Source organism: Dendrobates tinctorius, unplaced genomic scaffold (genome assembly GCF_039654945.1).
Source record: "Dendrobates tinctorius isolate UK_male_01 unplaced genomic scaffold, ASM3965494v1 ptg000046l, whole genome shotgun sequence".
NCBI lineage: Eukaryota > Metazoa > Chordata > Amphibia > Anura > Dendrobatidae > Dendrobates > Dendrobates tinctorius.
Window position 1 is genome coordinate 78,680,832 of NW_027361714.1, and position 27,505 is coordinate 78,708,336.

Genomic DNA, 27,505 nt, shown 5'->3' on the forward strand with positions numbered 1-27,505 from the left:
GGGAGGTTTATATATACAGTTCTGGCAAAAATTGAGACCACTGCACAGCTTTCTAAAAATCAGCTTCTCTACATGTCTGACAGCCATTCCATTCTAGTGTCAGTTGAATTCCAACCAGAATACACCTAATTCTACTTAATGTGCATCTGATTAGGTGATCACCTGAACCAAATCGTATTTAACGAAGCAAAGTATAAAAAAAAAAAAAAAAAAAACCTGCTGTGGTGTTCACAATCCTCTTGCAATAGGACAAGCTGGATGGCAAAACAAGTGCTAGTAATATCCCAAAAGTAAAAAAGTAATAGGAATGATAAAATAACTTTTAACTATGCCAAAGGAGTTGAAAAGAAAAATATTGAGTGAGAAAAAGAAGGACTCAATTCTGGCTTAACTAGCAGAGGGATACAGAGAGCATCATGTTGCCTCCATCATTAACACTTCTAAGATGACAGTCCATTACAATGAGGTCAAGCAGCAGACATTGGGGACATCAAAGCTACAGACCGGGAGAGGGCAAAAACGACTCTCCACTGACCGGGATAAACGCCATCTTATTCAAATGTCACTCAGCAACCGCAGGATGACATCAAGTGACCTACAAAAGGAATGGCAAATGGCAGCTGGGGTGAAGTGCACGGCAAGAACAGGCTCCTAGAGGCAGGGCTCAAATCATATAAAGCTAGAAAAAAGCCTTTCATCAATGAGAAGCAAAGGAGAGCCAGGCTGAAGTTTGCCAAAGACCATAAGGATTGGACCATAGAGGACTGGAATAAGGTAATCTCTGATGAGTCTAATTTTCAGCTTTGCCCAACACCTGGTCGTCTAATGGTTAGACGGAGACGTGGAGAGGCGTACAAGGCACAGTGTCTTGCACCCACTGTGAATTTTGGTGGAGGATCGGTGATGACCTGGGGATGCTTCAGCAAGGCTAAAGTTGGGCAGGTTAATCTTTGCGAAGGACATATGAATCAAGCCGCATACAAGGTTATCCTGGAAAAACAGTTGATTCCTTCTGCTCAGGCAATGTTCCGCAACTCTGAGGACTGTTTTTTTTCCAGCAGGACAAAGCGCCATGCTACACATCTAGGTCAATATGTGGATGAAGGACCACCACATCAGATCCCTGTCATGGACAGCCCAATCTCCAGATCTGAACCCCATTGAAAAACTCTGGAATGTAATCAAGAGGAAGATCAATAGTCACAAGCCATCAAACAAAGAAGAACTGCTTAAATTTTTGTACCAGGAATGGCATAAAGTCACCCAAAAGCAGTGTGAAAGACTGGTGGAAAGCATGCCAAGAAGCATGAAAGATGTGATTAAAAATCATGGTTATTTCACAAAATATTGATTTCTGAACTCTTCCTGGGGTAAAACATTAGTATTGTTGTTTCTAAATGATTATGAACTTGTTTTCTTTGCATTATTTGAGGTCTGCAAGCACTGCATTTTTTTGTTATTTTGACCATTTCTCATTTTCTGAAAATAAATACAAAATTTAGTGTTTGGAAATTCGAAGACATGTTGTCAGTAGTTTATAGAATAAAAGAGCAATTTACATTTTACTCAAAAATATACCTATAAAGAGAAAAATCAGACAAACTGAAAATTTTGCAGTGGTGTCTTAATTTTTGCCAGAGCTCTATATCCCCAGCCTGATGATGTATATCCCCCCTCATTGGGAGCGCCTCAATAACTCGTACCTATAAGGGAAGCCTTTCCCGCCACTATTTGCCCTGACAGACCTGGGGCAAGTGGTGGTGCCAGAGAGCCGATCCCTGCTGGGTCCTTCTCTCCCCTCCCCAGAGGTTAATGAAGTCGACACACCCCTTCACCTGTGCGATCCGTCACAAAAGGGTTAAATGACTTTGAGTCACTGATATCACACTGCAGACATATAGATCAGGGAGCCCCACCTCAAAACCAGATCTCTCCAGCCTGGCCGAAATGGGTTCTGGGTATCAGAATTGGCATCAAAGTGGGCAAACAGCCAATTTTCACAGATTTGAATAAGTAACTAATGTTTTTAAGGGGTTAAATGACATTGGGCCAGTGATCTCACTCTAAAAATACAAAGATTGTGATGCCTAACATCAAACCCAGATCATTACAGCCTGGCCAAAATTAGTTCTGGGCATCAGAATTGGAATCAAAGTGGGCAAACAGCCAATTTTCACAGATTTGAATAAGTGATGTTTTAAGGGGTTAAATGACTTTGGGCCACTGATCACACACAAAGAATACACAGATAGTGATGCCCTGCATGAAACAGGACCCTCCAGCCTGGCCCAAATGAGTTCTGGGCATCAGAATTGGCATCAAGGTGGGCAAACAGACAATTTTAACGTGCACAGTGACCGCTGCAGCGTGCCCTGCATCTCGTTGGTTCCGAGCCCTCGTTGGTGCTGGCTTTCAGCAACTCTTCCTGTGCTAAGCGATCACGTGGCCCCGCTCATTAAGGTAATGAATATGCATGCTGCTGGAAGCCGGCATCAACGAGATGCTGCGAGGGCATGCTGGAGAAGGGTGAGTGGGTTTTTTTTTTTTGTAATAGGAAGCATGCATACAAGAACGGGAGGGGGGGATCCCACACATACCAGGACAGCGACGAGGGGAGCCACGCATACCAGGACAGGAAGGGGGGAGACATGCATACCAGGACAGTTATGGGGGGAGCCACGCATACCAGGACAGTTACGGGGGGAGCCACGCATACCAGGACAGTTACCCAGGACAGTTACGGGGGGGAGCCACGCATACCAGGAGACAGCGACGGGGGGGGGGGGGGGGGCGCACACATTCCAGGAGATCTACACATACCAGGACAGGGATGAGGGGACAATGCATACCTGGCTTATAGTCGAGTCAATAAGCTTACCCAGTTTTCCGTGGCAAAATTAGGTGCCTCGGCTTCTACTTGGGTTGGCTTATACTCGAGTATATACGGTACTTATTCAAATATGTGAAAATTGGCTGTTTGCCCATTTTGATGCCAATTCTGATGACCAGAACCCATTTGGACCAGGCTAGAGGGACATGGGTTTGATGCAGGGCATCACTATGTATGTAGTGGTAGTGTGAAATCAGTGGCCCAAAGTCATTTAACCCCGTAAAAACATCAGTTACTTATTCAGATCTGTGAAAATTGGCTGTCTGCCCACTTTGATGCCAGTTCTCATGCCCAGAACCCATTTGGGCCAGGCTGGAGAGACCTGGTGTTGATGCGTGGCTCCCTGTTCTATATGTTTGCAGTGTGACATCAGTGGCCTGAAGTCATTTAATCCTTCCATTAACGCCCTTCGGTGCCCACTTTGATGCCCATTTTGGTGCCAGTTTTATAGTTTTTGTAGCTGTTTTTAAGTGTATTCAGGGCACCTTGCTGCATTGTATGTTATTATTGTGATGCTTATTTTTTGTTGTTAAACCTATAAAAAACAGAAATGAAAAAATTGCCGATTAAGAAACCAACTTCAGCATCGTCCCATAGACTTGTAATGGCAGCCTTCTTTCTTGATACTGGGAAAAAGGGACATAGCTGCATGAGTCCATGATAAGACACGGACATGTGAATAGCTCCATTGATTATAGTGGTACGTGCTGTATCAGTGAAAAAAAAAACACGGAAGCAACACAGATATCTGAATGAGGCCTTACTCTGACTTAAAGGCTTTTCCCTTTTCCAGCACCAATATTAGAGTTCATTCAGACGAGTATACGGGATGTCCGTGTGCTGACTGTATGCGTTTGTCATGTGTATGTAACCCGTGTAGACGGTTTTTACATGAACAATTGACTAAATAATAACGGTGGAATACTTTTTCCTATAATTGCAATGGATCCATGCGAGACTCCGGACATTACGGACATCACTGGTATGTGATCGGTTTGATGCACACGATTGAAAGAATGAGTCTGATCTAGAAGACAAATGAAAGCAGCGTAGGCTGCCATTTTGTTACACGGAGGTCAGTGGTGTAAACATAGTCACATTGAACTCCCCCTGCGGCAAATTGTAGAGCGAGATTAGCTTGCTGGATATTTTTGTCACATGGTGCCAGTGGTGGGATAACTAAGATAAGCCCCACTGCGCCTGTGATAGCCGTGTGCCGGCATTGTGTCACGTCCCTCTGTCCGCTGATACACCGGTGTCAGTGGTGGGATCGTGACATAGTGGTGACACAGGGTCCGCTGTCCGTCGCGTTTTGGTGGCAGCGGGACCCCCGTTAGTCGTCGCCCGTAAGTGGACGAACGGCGGTGGGCTGTTCGTCACATATTGTCACATTCAATGTCAGCAAGCAGTTAATCCTGAATGCTATCTATGTGTTTTCAACTCTGCAAGCTTATATCTGGTAACCAGCTTTTCCAATCTCTGCTCTGAATCCACTCCTGTGTCTCCATTCAATGTCAGCAAGCAGTTAATCCTGAATGCTATCTATGTGTTTTCAACTCTGCAAGCTTATATCTGGTAACCAGCTTTTCCAATCTCTGCTCTGAATCCACTCCTGTGTCTCCATTCAATGTCAGCAAGCAGTTAATCCTGAATGCTATCTATGTGTTTTCAACTCTGCAAGCTTATATCTGGTAACCAGCTTTTCCAATCTCTGCTCTGAATCCACTCCTGTGTCTGCATTCAATGTCATCAAGCAGTTAATCCTGAATGCTATCTATGTGTTTTCAACTCTGCAAGCTTATATCTGGTATATAGTTATTTCAACTTACTCTGCTTGTCCCCTTATGTTGTGAGGTCAAGAAACTTTTCAAAGTGCTTTATGATCCATGTAGTGCTGGACATGTGTTTATTTGACCACAACATTTTATTGGGTCCTGGTGTCTCAATTTAGTGTGATTGATTAACGAGAAGAGAGCCAAAAAAAAACAAAAAAAAAAACTTAGCCTTAACCTCCTATATATTCAGACCTAGCTAGGGGGAGCATTTATGCAGGGGTGGCATTTATGCACATGTAATCTAAGTACATGTATCAAAGTACTTCTGGCAGTTATAACATGGATGAATGTGACACGCATCTCTATTCTCTTCATACAGGTAACCAGCTTTTCCAATCTCTGCTCTGAATCCACTCCTGTGTCTCCATTCAATGTCAGCAAGCAGTTAATCCTGAATGCTATCTATGTGTTTTCAACTCTGCAAGCTTATATCTGGTAACCAGCTTTTCCAATCTCTGCTCTGAATCCACTCCTGTGTCTCCATTCAATGTCAGCAAGCAGTTAATCCTGAATGCTATCTATGTGTTTTCAACTCTGCAAGCTTATATCTGGTATATAGTTATTTCAACTTACTCTGCTTGTCCCCTTATGTTGTGAGGTCAAGAAACTTTTCAAAGTGCTTTATGATCCATGTAGTGCTGGACATGTGTTTATTTGACCACAACATTTTATTGGGTCCTGGTGTCTCAATTTAGTGTGATTGATTAACGAGAAGAGAGAGCCAAAAAAAAAAAAAAAAAAACTTAGCCTTAACCTCCTATATATTCAGACCTAGCTAGGGGGAGCATTTATGCAGGGGTGGCATTTATGCACATGTAATCTAAGTACATGTATCAAAGTACTTCTGGCAGTTATAACAGGGCAGGAGACAGGTAAGACATTTATATACATCTACTCCCTGTACATTAGGAGTACAACAAATATATACCATATGCATTTGTGTAATTTATATCCTGGCCGCTGCATTCACACACATCCACCGCCCTGGCATTAACTCTCCACACTCCATCCATATTGGCCCCTCGCTCCTTTCCTCTCCTATGTATAGCACTCATGCTCTTTTCACATTGTTAAATTGCACAGATCCAGCCAGTCCCACCATTCAACACCAGAGACGCTCTCACAAATCACTTAACCATCTGCTCACTCTTTCTATCCTCCTTCTCCTAGTTGCAGGAGACATTGCTCCCAACCCTGGTCCCCCATGTTATAGAAAGTCAAACCCCCCCACTGCTACACTCAGAAACCCCTCTAATCTTATTAATATTCCCTGCATGCCATCTGTCTCTCTTAATTGTGCACTTTGGAATTCTCGCTCAGTGTGTAACAAACTCTCCTTCATTCATGACTTCTTCCTTTCTAATTCTCTTAACCTTCTGGCTCTTACTGAAACCTGGATCCAGCAGTCAGATACTACCGCTGCTGCTGCTCTTTCATACGGGGGGCTACACTTCTCTCATACCCCAAGATCAGACAATAGAGCTGGTGGAGGCGTTGGTCTGCTCCTATCACCAAAATGTACCTTTCAGGTTATCCCTCAACTACCCTCACTTGTCTTCCCTTCTTTTGAGGTCCATGCCGTCAGACTCTACACCCCCTTCTCCATGCGAGTGGCGGTGGTATATCGTCCTCCCGGCCCCTCCCATCAGTTCCTGGATCATTTTGCCACTTGGCTTCCACATTTTCTCTCCTGTGACATCCCTACCCTCATCATGGGAGATTTCAACATCCCCATTGCTCTTCCCCTCTCCCCATCTGCTACTCACCTTTTATCTCTAACCTCCTCATTTGGCCTTTCGCAGCTTACTAATTCTCCAACGCATGAAGACGGAAACTCCCTCGACTTGGTCTTCTCTCGGCTTTGTGCAGTGGATGATTTTGCAAACTCCCCTCTCCCGCTCTCTGACCACAATCTTCTTTCATTCTCTATAAAGAACTGCCAGGCTGCTCAGGTCACCCCCACTGTCCAGACTTATAGAAACACACAGGCCATTAACACCCAGAAACTTCTGAAGAACTTGCAGTCTTCATTGGCCCCTATCTCCTCCCTCTCATGTCCTGATTCTGCTTTGAAGCATTACAATGAAACACTTCAAACTGCCCTGGATGAATTTGCACCCCCTATAAATAGAACACCACAACGCAGACGGCGACAACCCTGGCACACGGTGCAAACACGTTTCCTGCAGCGGTGCTCCAGGTGCGCCGAACGTCTGTGGAGAAAATCCAATCTACACGAAGATTTCATCCATTTTAAGTTTATGCTTAGAACATACAACACTGCCCTTCACCTCTCCAAACAAACCTATTTCAACACCCTCATCATCTCACTGTCCAATAACCCAAAACGTCTCTTTGACACTTTTCATTCTCTACTCAATCCAAGAGTACAGGCCCCAACCACTGAGCTCCGAGCTGACGATCTGGCCAATTACTTCAAAGAAAAAATTGACCAGATCCGACAGGAAATTATCTCCAAATCCCCTCATACCATGCACTGTCCTCCCTCCCCCACTGCATCTAACTCACTCTCTGATTTTGAACCAGTCACAGAAGAAGAAGTAAGCAGGCTCCTTGCATCTTCTCGCCCAACTACTTGCACCAGTGACCCATTTCCGTCACATCTCCTCCAGTCCCTTTCCCCTGCTGTCACCCCTCACCTAACTAAAATATTTAACCTCTCTCTCTCTTCTGGTATTTTTCCCTCCTCATTTAAGCATGCCATCATACATCCACTACTTAAAAAACCATCCCTCGACCAAAATTGTGCCGCTAACTATAGACCTGTCTCTAATCTTCCCTTCATCTCTAAACTCCTGGAACGCCTGGTCCACTCCCGTCTTATCCGCTATCTCTCAGAAAACTCTGTTCTCGACCCTCTCCAATCCGGCTTCCGCTCTTTACACTCCACTGAAACTGCCCTCACTAAAGTCTCTAATGATCTGCTAACAGCTAAATCAAATGGTCATTACTCCATGCTAATTCTCTTGGATCTCTCTGCAGCATTCGACACTGTGGATCATCAGCTCCTCCTCACTATGCTCCGTTCCATTGGCCTCAAGGACACCGTTCTCTCCTGGTTCTCCTCCTATCTCTCCGACCGCTCCTTTACTGTTTCTTTTGCCGGTTCCTCCTCCTCTCACCTTCCTCTTACTGTTGGGGTTCCTCAAGGATCGGTTCTAGGCCCCCTCCTCTTCTCCTTGTACACTGCCCCTATTGGTCAAACAATCAGTAGATTTGGTTTCCAGTACCATCTCTATGCTGATGACACCCAATTATACGCTTCTTCTCCTGACATCACGCCAGCCTTTCTAGAAAACACTGGCGATTGTCTAAACGCTGTGTCTAATATCATGTCCTCACTATATCTGAAACTGAACCTATCAAAGACTGAACTCCTTGTGTTTCCTCCCGCTACTAATGTACCTACACCCGACATTGCCATTTCCGTCTGTGGTTCCACTATTACTCCCCAGCAACATGCCCGCTGTCTTGGGGTCATACTTGATTCCGAGCTTTCCTTTGCCCCCCACATTCGATCACTGGCTCGCTCTTGTCATCTGCACCTCAAAAACATTTCTAGAATTCGACCTTTTCTTACTTTTGACTCTGCAAAAACTCTTACTGTTTCTCTTATTCATTCTCGTCTCGACTATTGTAACTCTCTTCTAATCGGTCTCCCTCTTACAAAACTCTCCCCTCTCCAATCTGTCTTGAATGCTGCAGCCAGGATCATATTCCTCACCAATCGTTACACCGATGCCTCTACCTTGTGCCAGTCATTACACTGGCTACCCATCCACTCCAGAATTCAGTATAAACTTATTACCCTCACCCACAAAGCCCTCCATGGCTCAGCACCACCCTACATCTCCTCCCTTGTTTCAGTATACCACCCTACCCGCGCCCTCCGTTCTGCTGATGACCTGAGGTTAGTATCCTCAATAGTCAGAACCTCCCACTCCCGTCTCCAAGACTTTACACGTGCCGCGCCAATTCTTTGGAATGCACTTCCCAGGTCAATACGATTAGTCCCCAGTCCCCACAATTTTAAGCGTGTCCTGAAAACGCATTTATTCAGACTGGCCTATCGCCTCAACACATTAACCTAACCTATCCCTGTGTGGCAGAGCCAAAAATTTTACCATAACCAGGTTCCCAGCATCATGTTCCCACATGCTTTATGCATCCATTAGCCCTCTGTGTCTGTACTGTTACACACTTAACATTATGGCTGGTCCATACAATCAGGGCAACTGTTACCACCCCCCTTTCGTGTCTACCTCTTTCCTCATAGACTGTAAGCTTGCGAGCAGGGCCCTCATTCCTCTTGGTATTTGTTATAATCTACTGTATGTGATTATTGTTATGCTGTAATGTCTATTGTGTGTACAAATCCCCTCTGAAATGTAAAGTGCTGCGGAATATGTCGGCGCTATAAAAATAAAATTTATTATTATTATTATTATGAACCAACACATTGACTTCCATTGTTCAGTGTGCTGCCCATATGAACATCTGACAGAGCCCCCAAAATGGAGTAGGCGGTAACAGGGGCCAATATGTTTTCATTACCAACTGAACCTCTTCATTGCTGAACGTAAGTCTGTGTTCACTCGCTGCAGTCATTTCCCACAGCTCACAAAATTGGGGTCACGTGATTTGCAACTCCACTGAAAAATAAAGTTATCTGCAAAGTGTGAACATAGAAATCGAGCTTCGGTCTGTCCCGAGGGGAAATACACGAGGGGCTCTACCGCATAACAACCAGTCAGATCAATGCTGTCATTTTCCAATCTCCCTTACCCAAATGAAAGGTGTAACGTGATTGGTAACTGCTGCCGTAACGCCCCTTGGTGTGTATGCAGAGACTGTCTCTGAGCACTGTCTATAGCAGGGTTCCCCAACTCCAGTCCTCAAGGCCCACCAACAGATCGTTTTCAGGATTTCCTTTGTATTGCACAGGTGAAGCAATTATCACCTGAGCAAATTACTAAGGAAATCCTGAAATCATGATCTGTTGGTGGGCCTTGAGGACTGGAGTCTATAGTATACAGATCTGTGCTTCTCCCTCTCCCCTAGGTTCTATTGCGTCACAGCACGGGGACCAGTCAGGGCGCTTCCTTGTTGCCCGGTTACGGAGGCGTGTAGGACGCGGAGAGGAGCAGGAGTCACATCATGGCCTCGGAGCGGCTGCAGCTGGAGGTTGTCGGGCTCCTCAGTGAACCCCCTTTCCACGTTGCTAAGTGCGCAGCTGAGGTAAACTAGGGGATGGCCACGGAGCCGCACCGGGCAATCTGCTGAGTGATCGAGCAGCTGCGATGTGATCATCGGTGCGACCTGTAATATCTGGGGGGGATACGGATCTGCGCTGATTGTCCTGTAATATCTGGGGGATACGGATCTGCTCTGATTGTCCTGTAATATCGGGGAGATACGGATCTGCGCCGATTGTCCTGTAATATCGGGGGGATACGGATCTGCGCTGATTGTCCTGTAATATCGGGGGGATACGGATCTGTGCCGATTGTCCTGTAATATCGGGGGGATACGGATCTGCGCTGATTGCCCTGTAGTATCGGGGGATACGGATCTGCGCCGGTTGTCCTGTAATATCGGGGGGATACGGATCTGCGCCGATTGCCCTGTAGTATCGGGGGATACGGATCTGCGCCGGTTGCCCTGTAATATCGGGGGGATACGGATCTGCGCCGATTGTCCTGTAATATCGGGGGATATGGATCTGCGCCGGTTGCCCTGTAATATCGAGGGGATACGGATCTGCGCCGATTGTCCTGTAATATCGAGGGGATACGGATCTGCGCCGATTGCCCTGTAGTATCGGGGGATACGGATCTGCGCCGGTTGCCCTGTAATATCGAGGGGATACGGATCTGTGCCGATTGTCCTGTAATATCGGGGGGATACGGATCTGTGCTGATTGTCCTGTAATATCTGAGGGGGGATACGGATCTGTACTGATTGTCCTGTAATATCAGAGGGATACGGATCTGCGCTGATTGTCCTGTAATATCTGAGGGGGGGATACGGATCTGCGCTGATTGTCCTGTAATATCTGAGGGAGGGGATACGGATCTGTGCTGATTGTCCTGTAATATCGGGGGGATACGGATCTGTGCTGATTGTCCTGTAATATCTGAGGGGGATACGGATCTGTGCTGATTGTCCTGTAATATCTGAGGGGGGATACGGATCTGTGCTGATTGTCCTGTAATATCTGAGGGGGGATACGGATCTGTGCTGATTGTCCTGTAATATCGGGGGGTTACAGATCTGTGCTTCTTCAGAGGGGCGCACAAACACATTTTATACGGCGGTCCTCAATAAAGGCTTAGTGACCCCAGATGATTTGGAAAACTGCGAGGAATTGGTACAAGAGTATTGGGGAATTGTAAAACTTCAATAATTCTTTAAGAGCAAACATGGGGGGTGCACAATATTTTTTTGGTCCAAGGGCCACATTGAAAAAGACAATAGGTCTACCAATGAAAAATAGACATGTGAAAAAGCAAGGCGGATATGCGGATAAAGATTTAAAATTTAACTGTTAATACTCCACATTAAAAGCACCAATAGAGTTCATAGACAAATCAAACACAAAAAAGTCACTTTTAAGCATCACTCACTCTAGTGATGCAATGTATTATAAAATTGGTCGGGAAATATCATAATCTCCACTTCAAAATGAAACCCTGGTAAACAACCAGTAAGCACGCTACCTTAGAAAATGATATAACATAAAAACATCGATGCCCTGGTGAGTATTAATGTATAGATAGAAAGAGGAACAATCTCACCCAGTGTTGCTCCTTCATTCACCAGACCATAATGCTTTGGGTCCAGTCTATCCATATCTAATGGGGGAGGGAGGACTTTACAAATATCCATACAATACCCCACCACGTGAACACATCTCAGGACCACGCATGCATAATTCGTCCCCAAGGTATAACTTCCAACGCGTTTCACTCGGCTAGATCGTCAGGGGAGATAAAGCCATTCAATACAATGTTGGGATTTTTTACGTAGCACCCATCACGCACGAGGACAAAGAAGCGGGCTTCTGATGCACATTTAAAGGTCGGCCAGGGCAGTAGTCATGGCTAAGCTTATCTGGCTTTGCGGGCCCTGACCTACCTTTACATAAAAATCACATTTCACTTTCTGCTTACTTGCCTCTCCATTCTCAGGGTTCTTTATTTGCTTTCTAAGGTCACCTTTGGCTGTTTGTGGAATAACAGAGACACAGTCCAGTTGTAACTCAAAACGCAAAACTTTACTCTCATATCTTCGCAGCATATTCAGGTTCAATATAGCATCTTCAGCAGGTTTCACATTACATGTCACTTCAACTTTCCCTTCACTTCTGTCCCTGTCACACGGCTATGGTCGTTCCATATTGTACTTTTTCTCAGCGTCCTCCCTGTCCAGACTTACTGCCACCGGGTGTTCTCTTAGCCGTTTCGCCCAGGATCTGAGGGCATCAGCTCAGGCTAAGATCTGCCACATGGTGATCGACCCGCCTGTCTGTCCTGCCGTTTCCACCTCTGCAGCTTCCACACTTGTAGCTCAATCTTCTGTATCTCCTACAGCTGTGTCAGTGCTGTTCCTCACACACTGGATGCCTGGGCACTTCCTTGGAATTAATGTTATGGGGCCTTACAGTTGCCCGGGCTAATAGCCCACCAGAGCTCTATGGGCGCTCTCGCTCATCTCAAACTAATCAGAAAGCTCCCTTCCTCTATCTACAATGACCCCTTCTATATTAACTATTTACACTCCCGTGCTAAACTAGGTACACAAAAATGCCCCCATCTAGTGGTCCAACGCTAATATTACACTTTCCCTATACAACACACATATTAACGACATTTAGTAATGCCAATAAATATGTACACATCTTTACATTTTGTACACTTTACACCGGAACATGCTTAGGGTTCCAAGACTGCTACTGTGACCCCCTTACACACACACACACCATATTATTAAAAAGATCGCCAAGCGAGGTACCTGTATGGAGCGCATCAAAGACACGCATACATCACTTCCGGGCCTAGCGTCATTTCCGGCAGTGGCGTGTTTCAAAGAAATAATACGCAACTTCCGGTGTGCAGGATCTTGGAGCGCAGGCTTGGAACGCAAGGCTTGTTTTTGGTATAATACTCCAAGGGGTATTTTATATAAATTTCCAAAAGGTAAAGAGTTTATTACAACTCATGTCTGCAAACCAGTATGGGGCACTGTCATGCTCGCCATGTCTGCCATGTCTGTTTTGCCTCATGACCCCTGGAGCGGTGTGCACGCGCATCTCATGTCTGCTATCCTGCATGTTCCCTAGGGCAGTGTGCACACTCACCCATGACTGTTGGGCTGCAAGATGCCTGCGTTTCTGCTCTGCCTTCTGTGATCATCTCTGTGTTCCAAGAACCCCTGATCATGTGTCCTTCCTAGGTTCCAGCACTGGTTGGTTCTGCAATCATCTCTGCATGTCTGGAACCCCTGATCATGTGACCTTTCCTAGGTTCCAGCACTCTCTGGTTCTGCAATCATCTCTGCATGTTTGGAATCCCTGATCATGTGACTGCTCTCTGTGATCCTGGAGGATCTGAACTGGAAGTTCTCCCCTGCTCCTGACCCGGAAGTGGAGGTGCTAATGCTCTATATCAGACCGCCTCTCCCTATGGTCAGGGTCTGAGTATCGTGTTGCTTCCCTGCATGGCTGCTTGGTCTGCTCGGTCGCTCTCTGTATTCTGTGCTCTGTAGTGCGTCTTTGCACACGCTCTGTGCTTGTACTCTGCCTCTTGTCTCGTGCCATGTCTTGTGTTGTCTCTCGTGCCATGTTTGTCCTTGCCTTGCTTTGCCTTGTAGTACTTCCGCTGTTCTCTGCCTTTGCCTGTTTCGCCATGTCTGGTCTTTGCTATTCTGAGCCTTGTAGTACTTCTCATGATTCTTGTCTCTGCCTGGTTTTCCGTACTCTGCCCTATGGTGCTCTCTGGCACATTTCCATGTCTAGTCTCAAGGTGCTCCCTTGACCTGGCTCTAGACTTCGGCCTATGCTCTGCTGCTAGACTCTGTCCTATCGTGCTCTCTTGCACATTTCCACGCTAGTCCCAAGGCTCTGCCTTTGTCCGGCTCTGGGCTTCGGCCTACGCTCCGCTGCTAGCTCTGTTCTCGCTCTGATCTGACTCTGTGTCTCTGCCTAAGTTTCCGCTCCGTGTTCCATACCTGCCTAGCTCTGCCTTGCTTCTTGTCTTGCTTTGCTTTATTGCTTCGTGTGCCCTTTGCATGCGCCTGGCCTTCCTAGCCTCCTGCTTGTGCCTCAGCCCTGCCCGCCTGCTTGTGCCTCAGTCGTGCTCGTCGGTCAGTGACAGCTGTGTCGCCTGCTATGCCTCAGCCGGGTTCGCTGGAGTCTTGCCCGCCTGTTAGTGCTGCAGACCGATTAGCTAGCCAGTGCCCCAGCTGTGCTCTCTGTGCTTCCCTGCACTTCACGCTGTTTCTGCACTGTGCTCTACGGGCTCTCTATAGCACGCGCAGGTCCTCACCTGCCCTTGGCATACCTCCCCGTGCTTCTATAAAAGTATGCGCAGGTTTTGCCATGTACCCTGTCGTGCCCTCTAGCACACACAGGTCCTAGTCTGTACCTTGTCTTGAACCCTGACCCTGGCGTGTTCCTTTGCATGCGCAGGACTCTGTTCTGAACCTGTCCCTGGCATGCCCCTCGGCATGTGCAGGCCTCCGTCCTTGAACCTGACCCTGGCGTGTTCCTTTGCACGCGCAGGACTCTGCGCTGTACCTTTCCCAGGCGTGTCCCTCTTCACGCACAGGCCTCCGTCCTTGAACCTGTCCCTGGCGTGCCCTCTACATGCACAGGCCTCTGTCCTTGAACCTGTCCCTGGCGTGCTCTTTGCACGCGCAGGCCTCCGTCCTTGAATGAACCCTGGCGTGGCTCCAAGCACACACCCTGCCTTGAACCCTGGCGTGGCTCCAAGCACGCACCCTGCCTTGAACCCCTGGCGTGGCTCCAAGCACGCACCCTGCCTTGAACCCTGGCTTGCCTGCCGGATTCCCGAGACCTGCCGACCGCTGCCAGAGGTCCGGAACCAGATGACTGCGGCCTGATGTCCGGAGCTGATTTCCGCAGCCTGATGCCTGGATCCTGTCGGTCGTTGCCAGTAGTCCGGAGTCCGATGCCATCGCAACCTGTCTTGGATCCTGGCGTGTCTCCTTGCACGCACCCTGCCTCGGACTCTGGCGTGTCTCTCGGCGCGCACCTTGTCTTGGACTCTGGCGTGTCTTAGCACGCATCCCTCCTAGGAACTCTTGTGTGATCCCTAACACGTACCCTGCCCTGGACTCCGGTATGTTTTCTGCACATGTTATGCCTGAATTTTTGGCGTGCCCTTGCACGCAACTTGCCATGTTTCACCGTTGGTGCCCTGCATCTGATTCTCTGTTTTTGCCTTGTATCTGATTAAAGTGTGTAACCACATTTGCTGAAGAAACCCTGTGACCTCGCTTATGTTTGATATCCTTTTCGTTCTGTTGTTAGACACTCAGTAGTGTCTCCCTGAGCCGGCCGTCTGGTCCAGCAGCCGTGGTGACTCGCCCCCTTGGTCTTGCCCCTGACACTCCCTGTACAGGGGGTGGGTTCTCACTAGGTTCGCTCGCCCTAGGTGGGTGGGTGCCACGGCCCAGAGGGTCCACTCTAAAAGGAAAAACGACTCAGCGTAAGCTGACGCTCGTCACAGGAACATGAACACTATGAAGACCAATAAAGATCAAAAATAATCCTACAACTTCCGATTAGGGAGGAGGATGTTAAATATAAAAATGGCATTGGTGGTAAAAAGAAGTGAGACAGACACGGCACAAAAATCACTTTAAATAAATCATGATTCACTGTAAATCACATTCAGATGAATATTATGACTAGTATTCAATAATACATTTTCTATTCCATAATCAAGAAACACACGGGCTGAAGGTCCATAAAAAAGGAGGATAGTACACTGGAGATATGGTGGGAAAATATATGAATATTTATCCGCACATCTACCAAGGGCCACATTGCCATATTGGTAGTTGCAACTTACCTGCCTGTTGTGCACAGACCTCTCCTGCCTAGATTCAGAAGCCTATGTTGACATCACGTCTACAAAGCAGAGGCTTCTTTTCCCCTGCACTTTGCCCACAGGGCTGTACTTATGGTGTCATTCTGATTGACCGCCGGATCGACGCTGCCTAATTGGGGTAGCCGGCTGTCAGTCAGAATGACCTTGGAAATCACGCTCCGTCGCATCAGCTGACACAGCTGAATCCCTGGCAGGAGTGGAATGTGACCGCTATGTGCTGGGGGAGAACAGCACCGTTCACAACAGGCAGGTAAGTTGCAATTACCTGCCTGTTAGTGTTTAGGTACTGTGAGACAGTGACCAGTATTGTTGTAAATGACCGGTATGTGTCGCAGAGGTGGAGATCCTCTGCGCTATAATCCTGAAATGTTGCTCTAGGACCTGTAGTTCTACGAGCCTTGTTTTTGTTTATAAAGGGGGGCTTACAGGGTTAGCCGGAGAGCTGGGCGTGACTGGCTAACCACACACTCCTCCCACCTATGGGGGTGGTTTTCAGCTACATAATGTGACTGTGGTTTGGTCACATGATCTGTGTTGTAAGATCCTGCGAGTGGAACGGATTCCTGAAGAGCACAGGGGGAAACCATGTACCTGCATAGTCTGTGACAGCTAACTGCATTGGGGAAGCTACCTACCTTCTGAAGATCTGGAACTGTCGTCTTTGGTCTTTGGAGCAAGTCAGCATCTGGGAAAGTGATCCCAGTTAGGCAGTTCCCCCGGGGACTGAGGACTGACAAGGAGTCAGCGTGTGGAGCGGAGCTCCTGTAAGGTGACCCAGAGTATGGGGGACTGTGTGCACTGACGAGAGTCAGTTAATGAACTATGCGGTCACCCACGGTAACTGGACAAAGTGAGGTCTAGCGTGTTTAGAGGCTGCAATCTAATGTCGTGTGCCATGAAGTAAAGTTGTGAGAGACATTGGCACGGCGTGCGGTCGCCCACTGTAACTGGTCAAAGAGAAGTCTGGCGTGTTTAGTGATTGCGATGTAAAGCCATGTGCTATGGACTATGTGTTAGGTCTGTGATGTGTAACATGGCCTACAGCGGTTTATGCTGAGTCTAAATAAACCGCATGGACTATTTAAGTGAGAAACCGTTCTTGTGTGTCTTAATCCCATTACCAAGCGAGTTTCCCCCAACACATGCAGTGAGCGCTATCTTACAGTACATTTTTTGTTTTTTTAAAGTCCCAGATATACCCTTTAACAATAGTGAGGAGATGCTCAGAGTTGCTGTTACCAGCCATCCTCAGATTGCGGACCATACAGGAACCACAGCACTGAAGTGATGTCACGGGCTTAGCGCAACAGAGCGGAGCCAGAATATCGCAGCGTCTGGTGCAGGGCTGCCAGTAGGAATTTCGGGGCCCCATACTGGCAAAATTTTCATGGCCCACTTGAGACTCTGCCCAGGCTCCACCCCTCGAACTGTCCACAGTCGCACTGCTCTCTTTTGGAAAATCTCCACTTCTCACCAATCACACATTAACAGTTCCCATCTCCAGATCACACACACACAGCTAGCAGCTCTTGTTTTGGCCAAAAAAACTTTTAAATATGCCACCACGACAAGGTAGACTCTTTTGGCCAGGCCCTACTCTACTCTAACCTATTAAACATTTGTTAAATATCCAATACAATTTAGATATATTTTTTATTTATTTTTCAATTTTTAAAATGACTAATAATATCACATCCAAAGGGTCAAATACCACCGCACCATGTCCAGACCACATATTACCACCACATAGTGACCTATAATACCATTTACAAGGAAGAAATAATAATAAATTTTATTTCTATGGCGCCGACATATTCCGCAGCACTTTATATTTCAGAGGGGACTTGTACAGACAATAGACATTATAGCATAACAATAATCACATAGATCATAACAGATAACAAGAGGAATGAGGGCCCTGCTCGCAAGCTTACAATCTATGAGGAAAAAAAAGGGAGACACGAAAGGTGGGTGGTAACAGTTGCCCTGATTGTATGAACCAGCCAGAATGTTAAGTGTGTAACAGTACAGACACAGAGGGCTAATGGATGCATAAAGCATGTGCGAACATGATGCGGGGAACCTGGTTATGGTAAAAACTTTTGGCTGTGCCACGCAGGGATAGATTAGGTTAATGTGTTGAGGCGATAGGCCAGTCTGAATAAATGAGTTTTCAGGGCACGCTTAAAATTGTGGGGATTGGGGACTAATCGTATTGACCTGGGAAGTGCATTCCAAAGAATTGGCGCAGCACGTGTATAGTCTTGGAGACGGGAGTGGGAGGTTCTGATTATTGTGGATGCTAACCTCAGGTCATCAGCAGAACGGAGGGCGCGGGTAGAATGGTATACTGAAACAAGGGAGGAGATGTAGGGTGGTGCTGAGCCATGAAGAGCTTTGTGGGTGAGGGTTTTAAGTTTGTACTGGATTCTGGAGTGGATGGGTAGCCAGTGTAATGACTGGCACAAGGTAGAGGCATCGGTGTAACGACTGGCGAGGAATATGATCCTGGCAGCAGCATTCAAGACAGATTGGAGGGGGGAGAGTTTGGTAAGAGGGAGACCGATTAGAAGAGAGTTACAATAGTCGAGACAAGAATGAATAAGAGAAACAGTAAGAGTTTTTGCGGAGTCCAAAGTAAGAAAAGGTCGAATTCTAGAAATGTTTTTGAGGTGCAGATAACAAGAGCGAGCCAGTGATCGTATGTGGGGGACAAAGGAAAACTCGGAGTCAAGTATGACCCCAAGACAGCGGGCATGTTGCTTGGGAGTAATAGTGGAACCACACACGAAAATGGCAATACATTAGTAGCGGGAGGAAACACAAGGAGTTCAGTCTTTGACAGGTTCAGTTTCAGATATAGTGAGGACATGATATTAGACACAGCGTTTAGACAATCGCTGGTGTTTTCTAGACAGGCAGGTGTGATGTCAGGAGAAGAAGCATATAATTGGGTGTCATCAGCATAGAGATGGTACTGGAAACCAAATCTACTGATTGTTTGACCAATAGGGGCAGTGTACAAAAAGAAGAGGAGGGGGCCTAGGACTGATCCTTGAGGAACCCCAACAGTAAGGGGAAGATGAGAGGAGGAGGAGCCAGCAAAAGATACAGTAAAGGAGCGGTCAGAGAGATAGGAGGAGAACCAGGAGAGAACGGTGTCCTTGAGGCCAATGAAATGGAGCATAGTGAGGAGGAGCTGATGATCCACAGTGTCGAATGCTGCAGAGAGATCCAAGAGAATTAGCATGGAGTAATGACCATTTGATTTAGCTGTTAGTAGATCATTAGAGACTTTAGTGAGGGCAGTTTCAGTAGAGTGTAAAGAGCAGAAACCGGAATGGAGAGGGTCGAGAAGAGAGTTATCAAAGGGTTAGCGGATAAGACAGGAGTGGACCAGGCGTTCCAGGAGTTTAGAGATGAAGGGAAGATTAGAGACAGGTCTATAGTTAGCGGCACAGTTTTGGTCGAGGGATGGTTTTTTAAGTAGTGGATGTATGATGGCATGCTTAAATGAGGAGGGAAAGATACCAGAAGAGAGAGAGAGGTTAAATATTTTAGTTAGGTGAGGGGTGACAGCAGGGGAAAGGGACTGGAGTAGATGTGACGGAAATGGTTCACTGGTGCAAGTGGTTGGGCGAGAAGATGCAGGGAGCCTGCTTACTTCTTCTGTGACTGGTTCAAAATCAGAGAGTGAGCTAGATGCAGTGGGGGAGGGAGGACAGTGCATGGTATGAGGTGATTGGGAGATAATTTCCTGTCGGATCTGGTCAATTTTTTCTTTGAAGTAATTGGCCAGATCGTCAGCTCGAAGCTCCGTGGTTGGGGCCTGTACTCTTGGGTTGAGTAGAGAATGAAAAGTGTCAGAGACGTTTAGGGTTATTGGACAGTGAGGTAATGAGGGTGTTGAAATAGGTTTGTTTTGAGAGGTGATGGGCAGTGTTGTATGTTCGAAGCATAAACTTATAATGGATGAAATCTTCGGGTAGGTTGGATTTTCTCCACAGACGTTCGGCGCACCTGGAGCACCGCTGCAGGAAACGTGTTTGCAGGGTGTGCCAGGGTTGTCGCCGTCTGTGTTGTGGTGTTCTATGTATATGAGGTGCAAATTCATCCAGGGCACTTTGAAGTGTTTCATTGTAATGCTTCAATGCAGAATCAGGACTTTAGAGGGAGGAGATAGGGGCCAATGAAGACTGCAAGTTCTTCATAAGTTTCTGGGTGTTAATGGCCTGTATGTTTCTATAAACATGGACAGTGGGGGTGACCTGAGCAGACTGGCAGTTCTTGATAGAAAATGGAAGAAGGTTGTGGTCAGAGAGCGGGAGAGGGGAGTTTGCAAAATCATCCACTGCACAAAGCCGAGAGAAGACCAAATCGATGGAGTTTCAGTCTTCATGCGTTGGAGAATTAGTAAGCTGCAAAAGGCCAAATGAGGAGGTTAGAGATAAAAGGTGAGTAGCAGATGAGGAGAGGGGAAGAGCAATGGGGATGTTGAAATCGCCCATGATGAGGGTAGGGATGTCACAGGAGAGAAAATATGGAAGCCAAGTGGCAAAATGATCCAGGAACTGATGGGAGGGGCCGGGAGGACGATATACCACCGCCACTCGCATGGAGAAGGGGATGTAGAGTCTGACGGCATGGACCTCAAAGGAAGGGAAGACAAGTGAGGGTACTTGAGGGATAACCTGAAAGGTACATTTGGATGATAGAAGCAGACCAACGCCTCCACCTGCTCTATTGTCTGATCTTGGGGTATGAGAGAAGTGTAGTCCACCAAATGAAAGAGCAGCAGCAGCGGTAGTGTCTGACTGCTGGATCCAGGTTTCAGAAAAAGCCAGAAGGTTAAGAGAATTAGAAAGGAAGAAGTCATGAATGAAGGAGAGTTTGTTACACACTGAGCGAGAATTCCAAAGGGCACAATTAAGAGAGACAGATGGCAGGCAGGGAATATTAATAAGATTAGAGGGGTTTCCGAGTGTAGCAGTTGGGGGGTTTGACTTTCTATAACATGGGGGACCAGGGTTGGGAGCAATGTCTCCTGCGACTAGGAGAAGGAGGATAGAAAGAGTGAGCAGATGGTTAAGTGATTTGTGAGAGCGTCTCTGATGTTGAATGGTGGGACTGAATGGATCTGTGCTGTGTAGCAATGTGAAAAGAGCGTGAGTGCTATACCTAGGAGAGGAAAGGAGTGAGGGGCCAATATGGACAGAGTGTAGAGAGTTAATGCCAGGGCGGTGGATGTGTGTAAATGCAATGGTCAGGATATAAATTATGCAAATGCATATGGTAAATATTTGTGGTAGTCCAAAAGGGAATAGATTTATTTATTTGTCTTACCTGTCTCCTGCCCTGTCTAACTGCCATGTTATAACTGCCAACGTACTTTGATACATGTACTTCGATTACATGTACATAAATGCCCCCAAGAAATGCAGCCACACCATGACCAGACCACATATTAGCACCACAGTGACAGAATAATAGCACATACAAGGGACAAATACCACCACACCATGACCAGACACCATATTACCACCACATGGTGGCCAATAATACCACATACAAGGAACAAATACAGCCAAACCATGACCAGACCACATATTACCACCAGTGACAGAATAGCACATACAAGGGACAAATACCACCGCACCATGCCCAGACCACATATTACCACCACATGGTGACTGAATATATCAATACTGATCATTAATAAAAAAAACAATGCTATCACCATAAGTGCCCTTATACACAGGAGATCTGTACTTAGTATGCAGTGTTTGTGTACAGGTAATACAGTGATCGCCAGTGACATTATACACAGGAGCTCTGTATATAGTGCCAGTGTACAGGTAATACAGTGATCACTGGTGACATTGTACACAGGAACTCTGTATATGGTGTATAGTGTCAGTGCACATGTAATACAGTGATAACTGGTGACATTGTACAAAGGCACTTTGTATATAATGTATAGTGTCAGTGTACAGGTAACACACTGACTCACCAGTGACATCTCTAGGTGAAGTCCTTCAGCTTCGCTTTTCATCTTTCATCCAGCACAGACTGCCATCACGTCTTCCAGCCAGGGCTCGTCTCTGCAGGCAATAACACAGTTATCTAGAGCTCCACTTGCAGACTACATTATGTAATTTTTTCCCAACTTCTACGCTACACCAGATAAAGAAAAAAAGGCGACCCAGTGTCGCTCTGCACAGTAACAGGACCTCCCCCCATTTAAAACAGTATCCTAAAAAAAATAAAATAAATACATCACTGCAGTAATAATATCCCTTAATTAGCCCCTATGTCAATAATATCCCCCATCCTGGCCCCTCATTCCTGGATCCAGCCATATTTTTTAGCATCCATTCTGCCCCCATATGATCTCCCAATCCTGCCCCATCTGTCTACATCGTATCCATCCTGCCCCATGATCCTGCCCCCTGGGTCTCGCATCTTGCCCCTCCTGTGTCTCACATTCTGCCCCCTCTTGTGTCTCACTGTCACATTCTACCTCCTCCTGTGTCTCACTGTCACATTCTGCCCCCGTGTCTCACATTCTGCCCCCTCCTGTGTCTCACTGTCACATTCTGCCCCCGTGTCTCACATTCTGCCACCATGTCTCACATTCTGCCACCATGTCTCACATTCTGCACCCGTGTCTCACATTCTGCACCCGTGTCTCACATTCTGCCCCATATCCATGCTGCCCCCGTGTCTCACATTCTGCCCCTCGTGTCTCACATCCTGCCCTCGTGTCTCACATTCTGCCCTCGTGTCTCACATTCTGCCCTCGTGTCTCACATTCTGCACCCATGTCTCACATTCTGCACCCATGTCTCACATTCTGCACCCATGTCTCACATTCTGCACCCGTGTCTCACATTCTGCCCCATGTCCATGCTGCCCCCGTGTCTCACATTCTGCCCCGTGTCTCACATTCTCCCCCGTGTCTCACATTCTGCCCTTGTGTCTCACATTCTGCCCCGTGTCTCACATTCTGTCCCCGTGTCTCACATTCTGCCCTCGTGTCTCACATTCTGCCCTCGTGTCTCACATTCTGCCCTCGTGTCTCACATTCTGCCCCGTGTCTCTCATTCTGTCCCCATGTCTCACATTCTGCCCTCGTGTCTCACATTCTGCCCTCGTGTCTCACATTCTGCCCCCGTGTCTCACATTCTGCCCCCGTGTCTCACATTCTGCCCCCGTGTCTCACATTCTGCCCCCATGTCCATTCTGCCCCCGTGTCTCACATTCTGCTCTCCATGTCCATTCTGCCCCTGTGTCTCACATTCTGCCCCCATGTCCATTCTGCCCCCGTGTCTTGCATTCTGCCCCAGGCCCCCAGATTGCCACTTTCAATAAAAAAAAAACCACGTTCATCTTACCTTGCCGCGCTCCTGCGGCGAAGCTCCCTCCACGCAGCTGAAGCGCTCACTCGCCGGCGAATGACAATGACGTCAGACGCTGGCGACGTGCGCGCTGCGGCTAACGTCAGCTGCCAGTCTCCGATTGGAGGCTCCGATTGCCCGGACCTGCACGTCAGTAGAGTTGAACTGCCGCAGCGCCACTAGGGCCCAGTTTAGCCTGCCGGTAGGGCCCGCTGAGCAGAGGAAACATGTTTGTGTTTTTCAGCAGAACAGGGGTTAATCTGCCATGTTGGAAATTCTTGAATTCAGCTGTGCTCGGTTGGCCACTCTTCTCCCCTATAAAAGCTGAGCTCGATTACCAAGTCCTTGTCTGAGTTAGCATTAACTAATGGAAGATGGCTGCCAGACAAGTCCTTGGGAGATATGTGTCATCGCGGCTACTAGCTGCCATGATGTGAACTTGGAGGTATGCTCCAGCACATACATTATAGTGCTGAGAGGATTATTTGGGCCACTCCAGGGCCAGGTTTTACGAGCGGTCATAAGAGATGGGTGGGAATGACCGCTCACATATCCCCACAAGAGGGGTGTTGTTTAGTTAATAAAAATGGAGACCATTTGCCTCATTCAGTGTCTGGAGCTGGAGATATGTTGGTCTCTGTTAAAGAACCAGACACTATCCTGAGTGGGAGGACCCGCTGTATTGTATGGACTTGTTATTTTATGTTTTCACTTTGTGCCAGAAAAGGCTGTTCTTTTGCTCTCCTTAGCGGTTTAGGCAGTTTAAATAAACTTGCCCGGACATTTAGCAATACCGCTTCCTGTGCCTTCCTCAACTGCAGCCGAGTGAGTACGTATCCCTACTGTTAGGAACAGCGGAACGCACTAAATAAATACTTTAATAAAGTTAGTTCGCCGTTCGGGGTCCACCGTGCAGAAGGTGTTAACACTACTGCTAATTAATGGCAGATGCGCCATATGGCGGTATAATGTGCACGGGTTCAACGTCACCCGATGTGCACAGAGCGGACTCTGTTAACTCACAGAGGCGCTGTAACATAAACATAAACACCGAGCCTGTTAGACTCACAGGTCTCAGCGAAATTGCACGCATGGTATCTGGTCACAGGACACGGGTCCAAGACAGGACGGTGTCCGTCTAGACCTACCGCGCGTGCGGCATCGCTACTGCGGACGCCGGTAAGTGCTGCTGAATGCAGCGCGGCGGCAGACATAGCCGCTATGCGATAGTGCCATGAGAGACTTGACACCACTGAACGCTAGTGTAGAGGTGCGGTGTGCAAAGTGGCCTATGACTTGCCACTGACTGGCGCTGACTCTTTCTATAGTTCCTTATCCACATGCGTAATATCAGAGGGAGGGGAATCTTAATAAGTCAGTCACCAGAATCATACATCCATCACCATTCACATATCTAGCAAGAAGAGTCTATACTAGCACATGGCCGAGCGGCCATGCGGGCCTTTTATAGCCGTGCGCTTCCGGGACCTTCCAGATCTCTAAGATGGACCAATCAGATCAGGAGAAGGACCTGAGCACGTGACTCCCGATCTCCAATGGGAGATCGTCTCGTGAGCATGCCCAGTAGCATGAGGAGAGGACTTAGCCTCTGAAGTAGCTCGCTGCTGAGCAGCCTGCGCTGCTATTGCTGGCCCAGAGGTGGCATCAACAGCCAGACCTACAGAGCTGCTCTGAGCAGGGCGTCTGGAACCGGGATTGCTGTGCAGGCTCCTGAGCGGTCGGTGGAGAATGGGAGACTGCTGAATGCAAGGCTCTGGATTCCTGCTGTGTAGCTGCAGGATTCCGGCGTCTAACACCTACACTGCACAGATCTGGAGTGGGAGAAGCTGGTATTCTGGAGGAGTTTATTAGCGACTGTTGCTTGGTTTGTACGCTGGGAAATACCTTATCCTTTCCTGTTCACTTTCTTCCCATCCCTACACACCCTGGTGAATACCTCTTGTGGTGTAATGACCACTGTGTCCACGAGGGGGCGCTGTGTGGATGTCCCAAGAGTGTGAGTGGTTGAAGAGCCATTAGGTATCTCAAGGTGGGTGACCTTGAGATAGAGACATATGTATGTTTATGAATGCTATTGTAAAGTATATATGTCTGTGTGAAGGACCTGTGGTGAGGTCATAGTCATGTGACCCGGTGGGCGTGGCTATGGACCATATAATGTGGCCAGGTTAGGTCACATGGAGTGAATGCTGGGACCTGATTGGTCCAGTTTGGAAGGTCCCGTGAGGAGAAGGATCTCCTCACTAACAGCAGCCTGTGGAGCGGCTGTGGGTGTAATGGCGGCCAGTATCTGAGAGTCCCTGAGGAGTGAGTGGACTTCTGCGGCCTGGAGAAACAGCCATATGGGAACCCTGACGTGGGTGAGATAACCCTGGGGCTAAATAGCCTGTATAATGGACGCTCTCCTGTAATGCTGTGTATATTGCTGCTGGAGGTTTATGAAGGATGAATAAACCTCATAGACTATGATTTGTTGGAAAATCCTGTGCCGGATGTGTTTTTCGATCGCTGCAAGCGAGAACCCCTTACTTACATGACAGCGCTACCTCACACTCTGTTATAAGTGAGTGCATATTTTGTGTGTGTGAAGTTTTCTTTTTACCCTGTCTGTCGGATTGGTGTACTGCGGTACACAGTAGCGCCTCTCTTCACCGGGTGTGGGAAGGGGACAGACGTGGGTCTGTTGTAGGAGATAAGAAAAGGGCGCGGAGACCCCGGCATCTTCGCCATCTGAAGTATCCCGGGGAACAGGGTGAGCTAGGGCGCCCCTAGTGTTAGGGCCAGGAAAGGTGCCCCCTGCTCCTAGGTAACTTGTCAGACGAGTCGCGACAACTGACGTTGTCAGTATCACAAATAATATAGGTGACATCTCTGATTCAAGTTCCTATCCCTTTTGTCTCCGTATAGTACAGACTCCATGATGACATTTAACACCCAGAGCACATCTCTGCAGACTTCCGTCTTCAACAGCACATCATGACACGGTGCCCTTAGAAATAGAAGTATCATTATACTGCCCCATAAATATAAATATTTCCCATGTTGCACCCCTGAATAAATTATTGCCCCTCACTGTGCTTCCTGTACAATATACACCTTCACACTGATCTTCCTTATAGTATCCCTCTATACTACCCCTCTCTATAATGTTGCCACAAATTGCACCTTTCCATGATATCTCCCCAACACTGCCTCGTGCATCAAGTCTCCATCCACCATAGTATGACCCCATTTACAATCCTCCAAATTGCCCCATAATGTCCCCCATTGCCCATCAATGTCCACCATTGCTCCATAATGTTCCCCATTGCTCCAAAATGGCCCCATAGTGTCCCCATTGCCCCTTAATGGCCCCCATGAGTACCCCATTGCCCCATAATGTCCCCCATTGCCCTTTTGCTTCATAATGGCCCCATAGTGTATGTCCCCTATAATGGCCTCCATAGTGTCCCCATTGCTCAATAATGTTCCTCATTGCCCTATAATGTTCCCCATTGCTCAATAATGGCCCCTGGGGTGCTTACCAGTGCCCGCTGGATCCTCGGCGCCTCTGCGGCCCATCAACAGCAGTGTGATGACTTCATCACGCCTCTGCATGTCGGAGCCAGGACAAAATGGGCAATTTTGCCACATATTGAATGAAAAACTGGCATGACACCATTTCTTTTTTTTGCGCAGAATGGGCTTGATATATCATTTTATTTCCAACAATCTTTTTGGTGAGAATTCTGTGGAAAAAATTATTGACTTTGTGATTTGCGTCAAATTCAGCAAATGAGTTGCACATTTTGTTCAAGTTGTTTTTTGTGATTTAGTTACTTGGGCCCATTTCTGAGTTGATTGTCGGGACTGATCTGTGTTGTTTGTGTGTTTTTTACAAGATGCCAAGGGAACAAAGTAAATATGATCCAAATAGTGAATATAATCTGGAGATGTGCAGTTAAATCATCAGTGGGTTTGATTCATTGTTGCTAATTATTTTTATTACTAGGTGCTGAAACACTCATTTGATGCTCATTTTGAAGATCCAGTCGTGAAGCCACTTCTGCAGTGTGTGTGGCACGAGTATTTATGCACGAAGAAAAAGGTATAGTGAGGGGCGCAAGTATGGTGGGTGGAGGGGTTGGAGTCAAACCTGGAGCCTACAGACACTAAAAAAGTTCTTTGGGCCCTTATGAAAAGTCTATCTCTATATGTAAAAGTGAA

The 27,505-nt window shown here is 47.3% G+C and overlaps 1 protein-coding gene across 5 annotated transcripts in view; it reads left to right on the forward strand.

The window, feature by feature from the left end:
* The window catches only part of PPIL6 (peptidylprolyl isomerase like 6), a 252,837-nt gene that overhangs the window by 120,861 nt on the left and 104,471 nt on the right, over positions 1–27,505 (forward strand). Inside the window, exons 1-3 of one of the 5 annotated variants that reach the window (XM_073576036.1) lie at positions 5,115–5,597; positions 9,808–9,984; positions 27,291–27,386. In XM_073576036.1, coding sequence (XP_073432137.1) covers positions 9,904–9,984; positions 27,291–27,386 — 177 coding nt within the window. In that variant the 5' untranslated portion in view covers positions 5,115–5,597; positions 9,808–9,903. Of the gene's footprint in view, positions 1–4,925; positions 5,045–5,114; positions 5,598–9,755; positions 9,985–25,466; positions 25,660–27,290; positions 27,387–27,505 lie in introns of those variants that run through there. The other 4 variants (XM_073576038.1, XM_073576037.1, XM_073576034.1 and 1 more) reach the window with 4 other exon arrangements.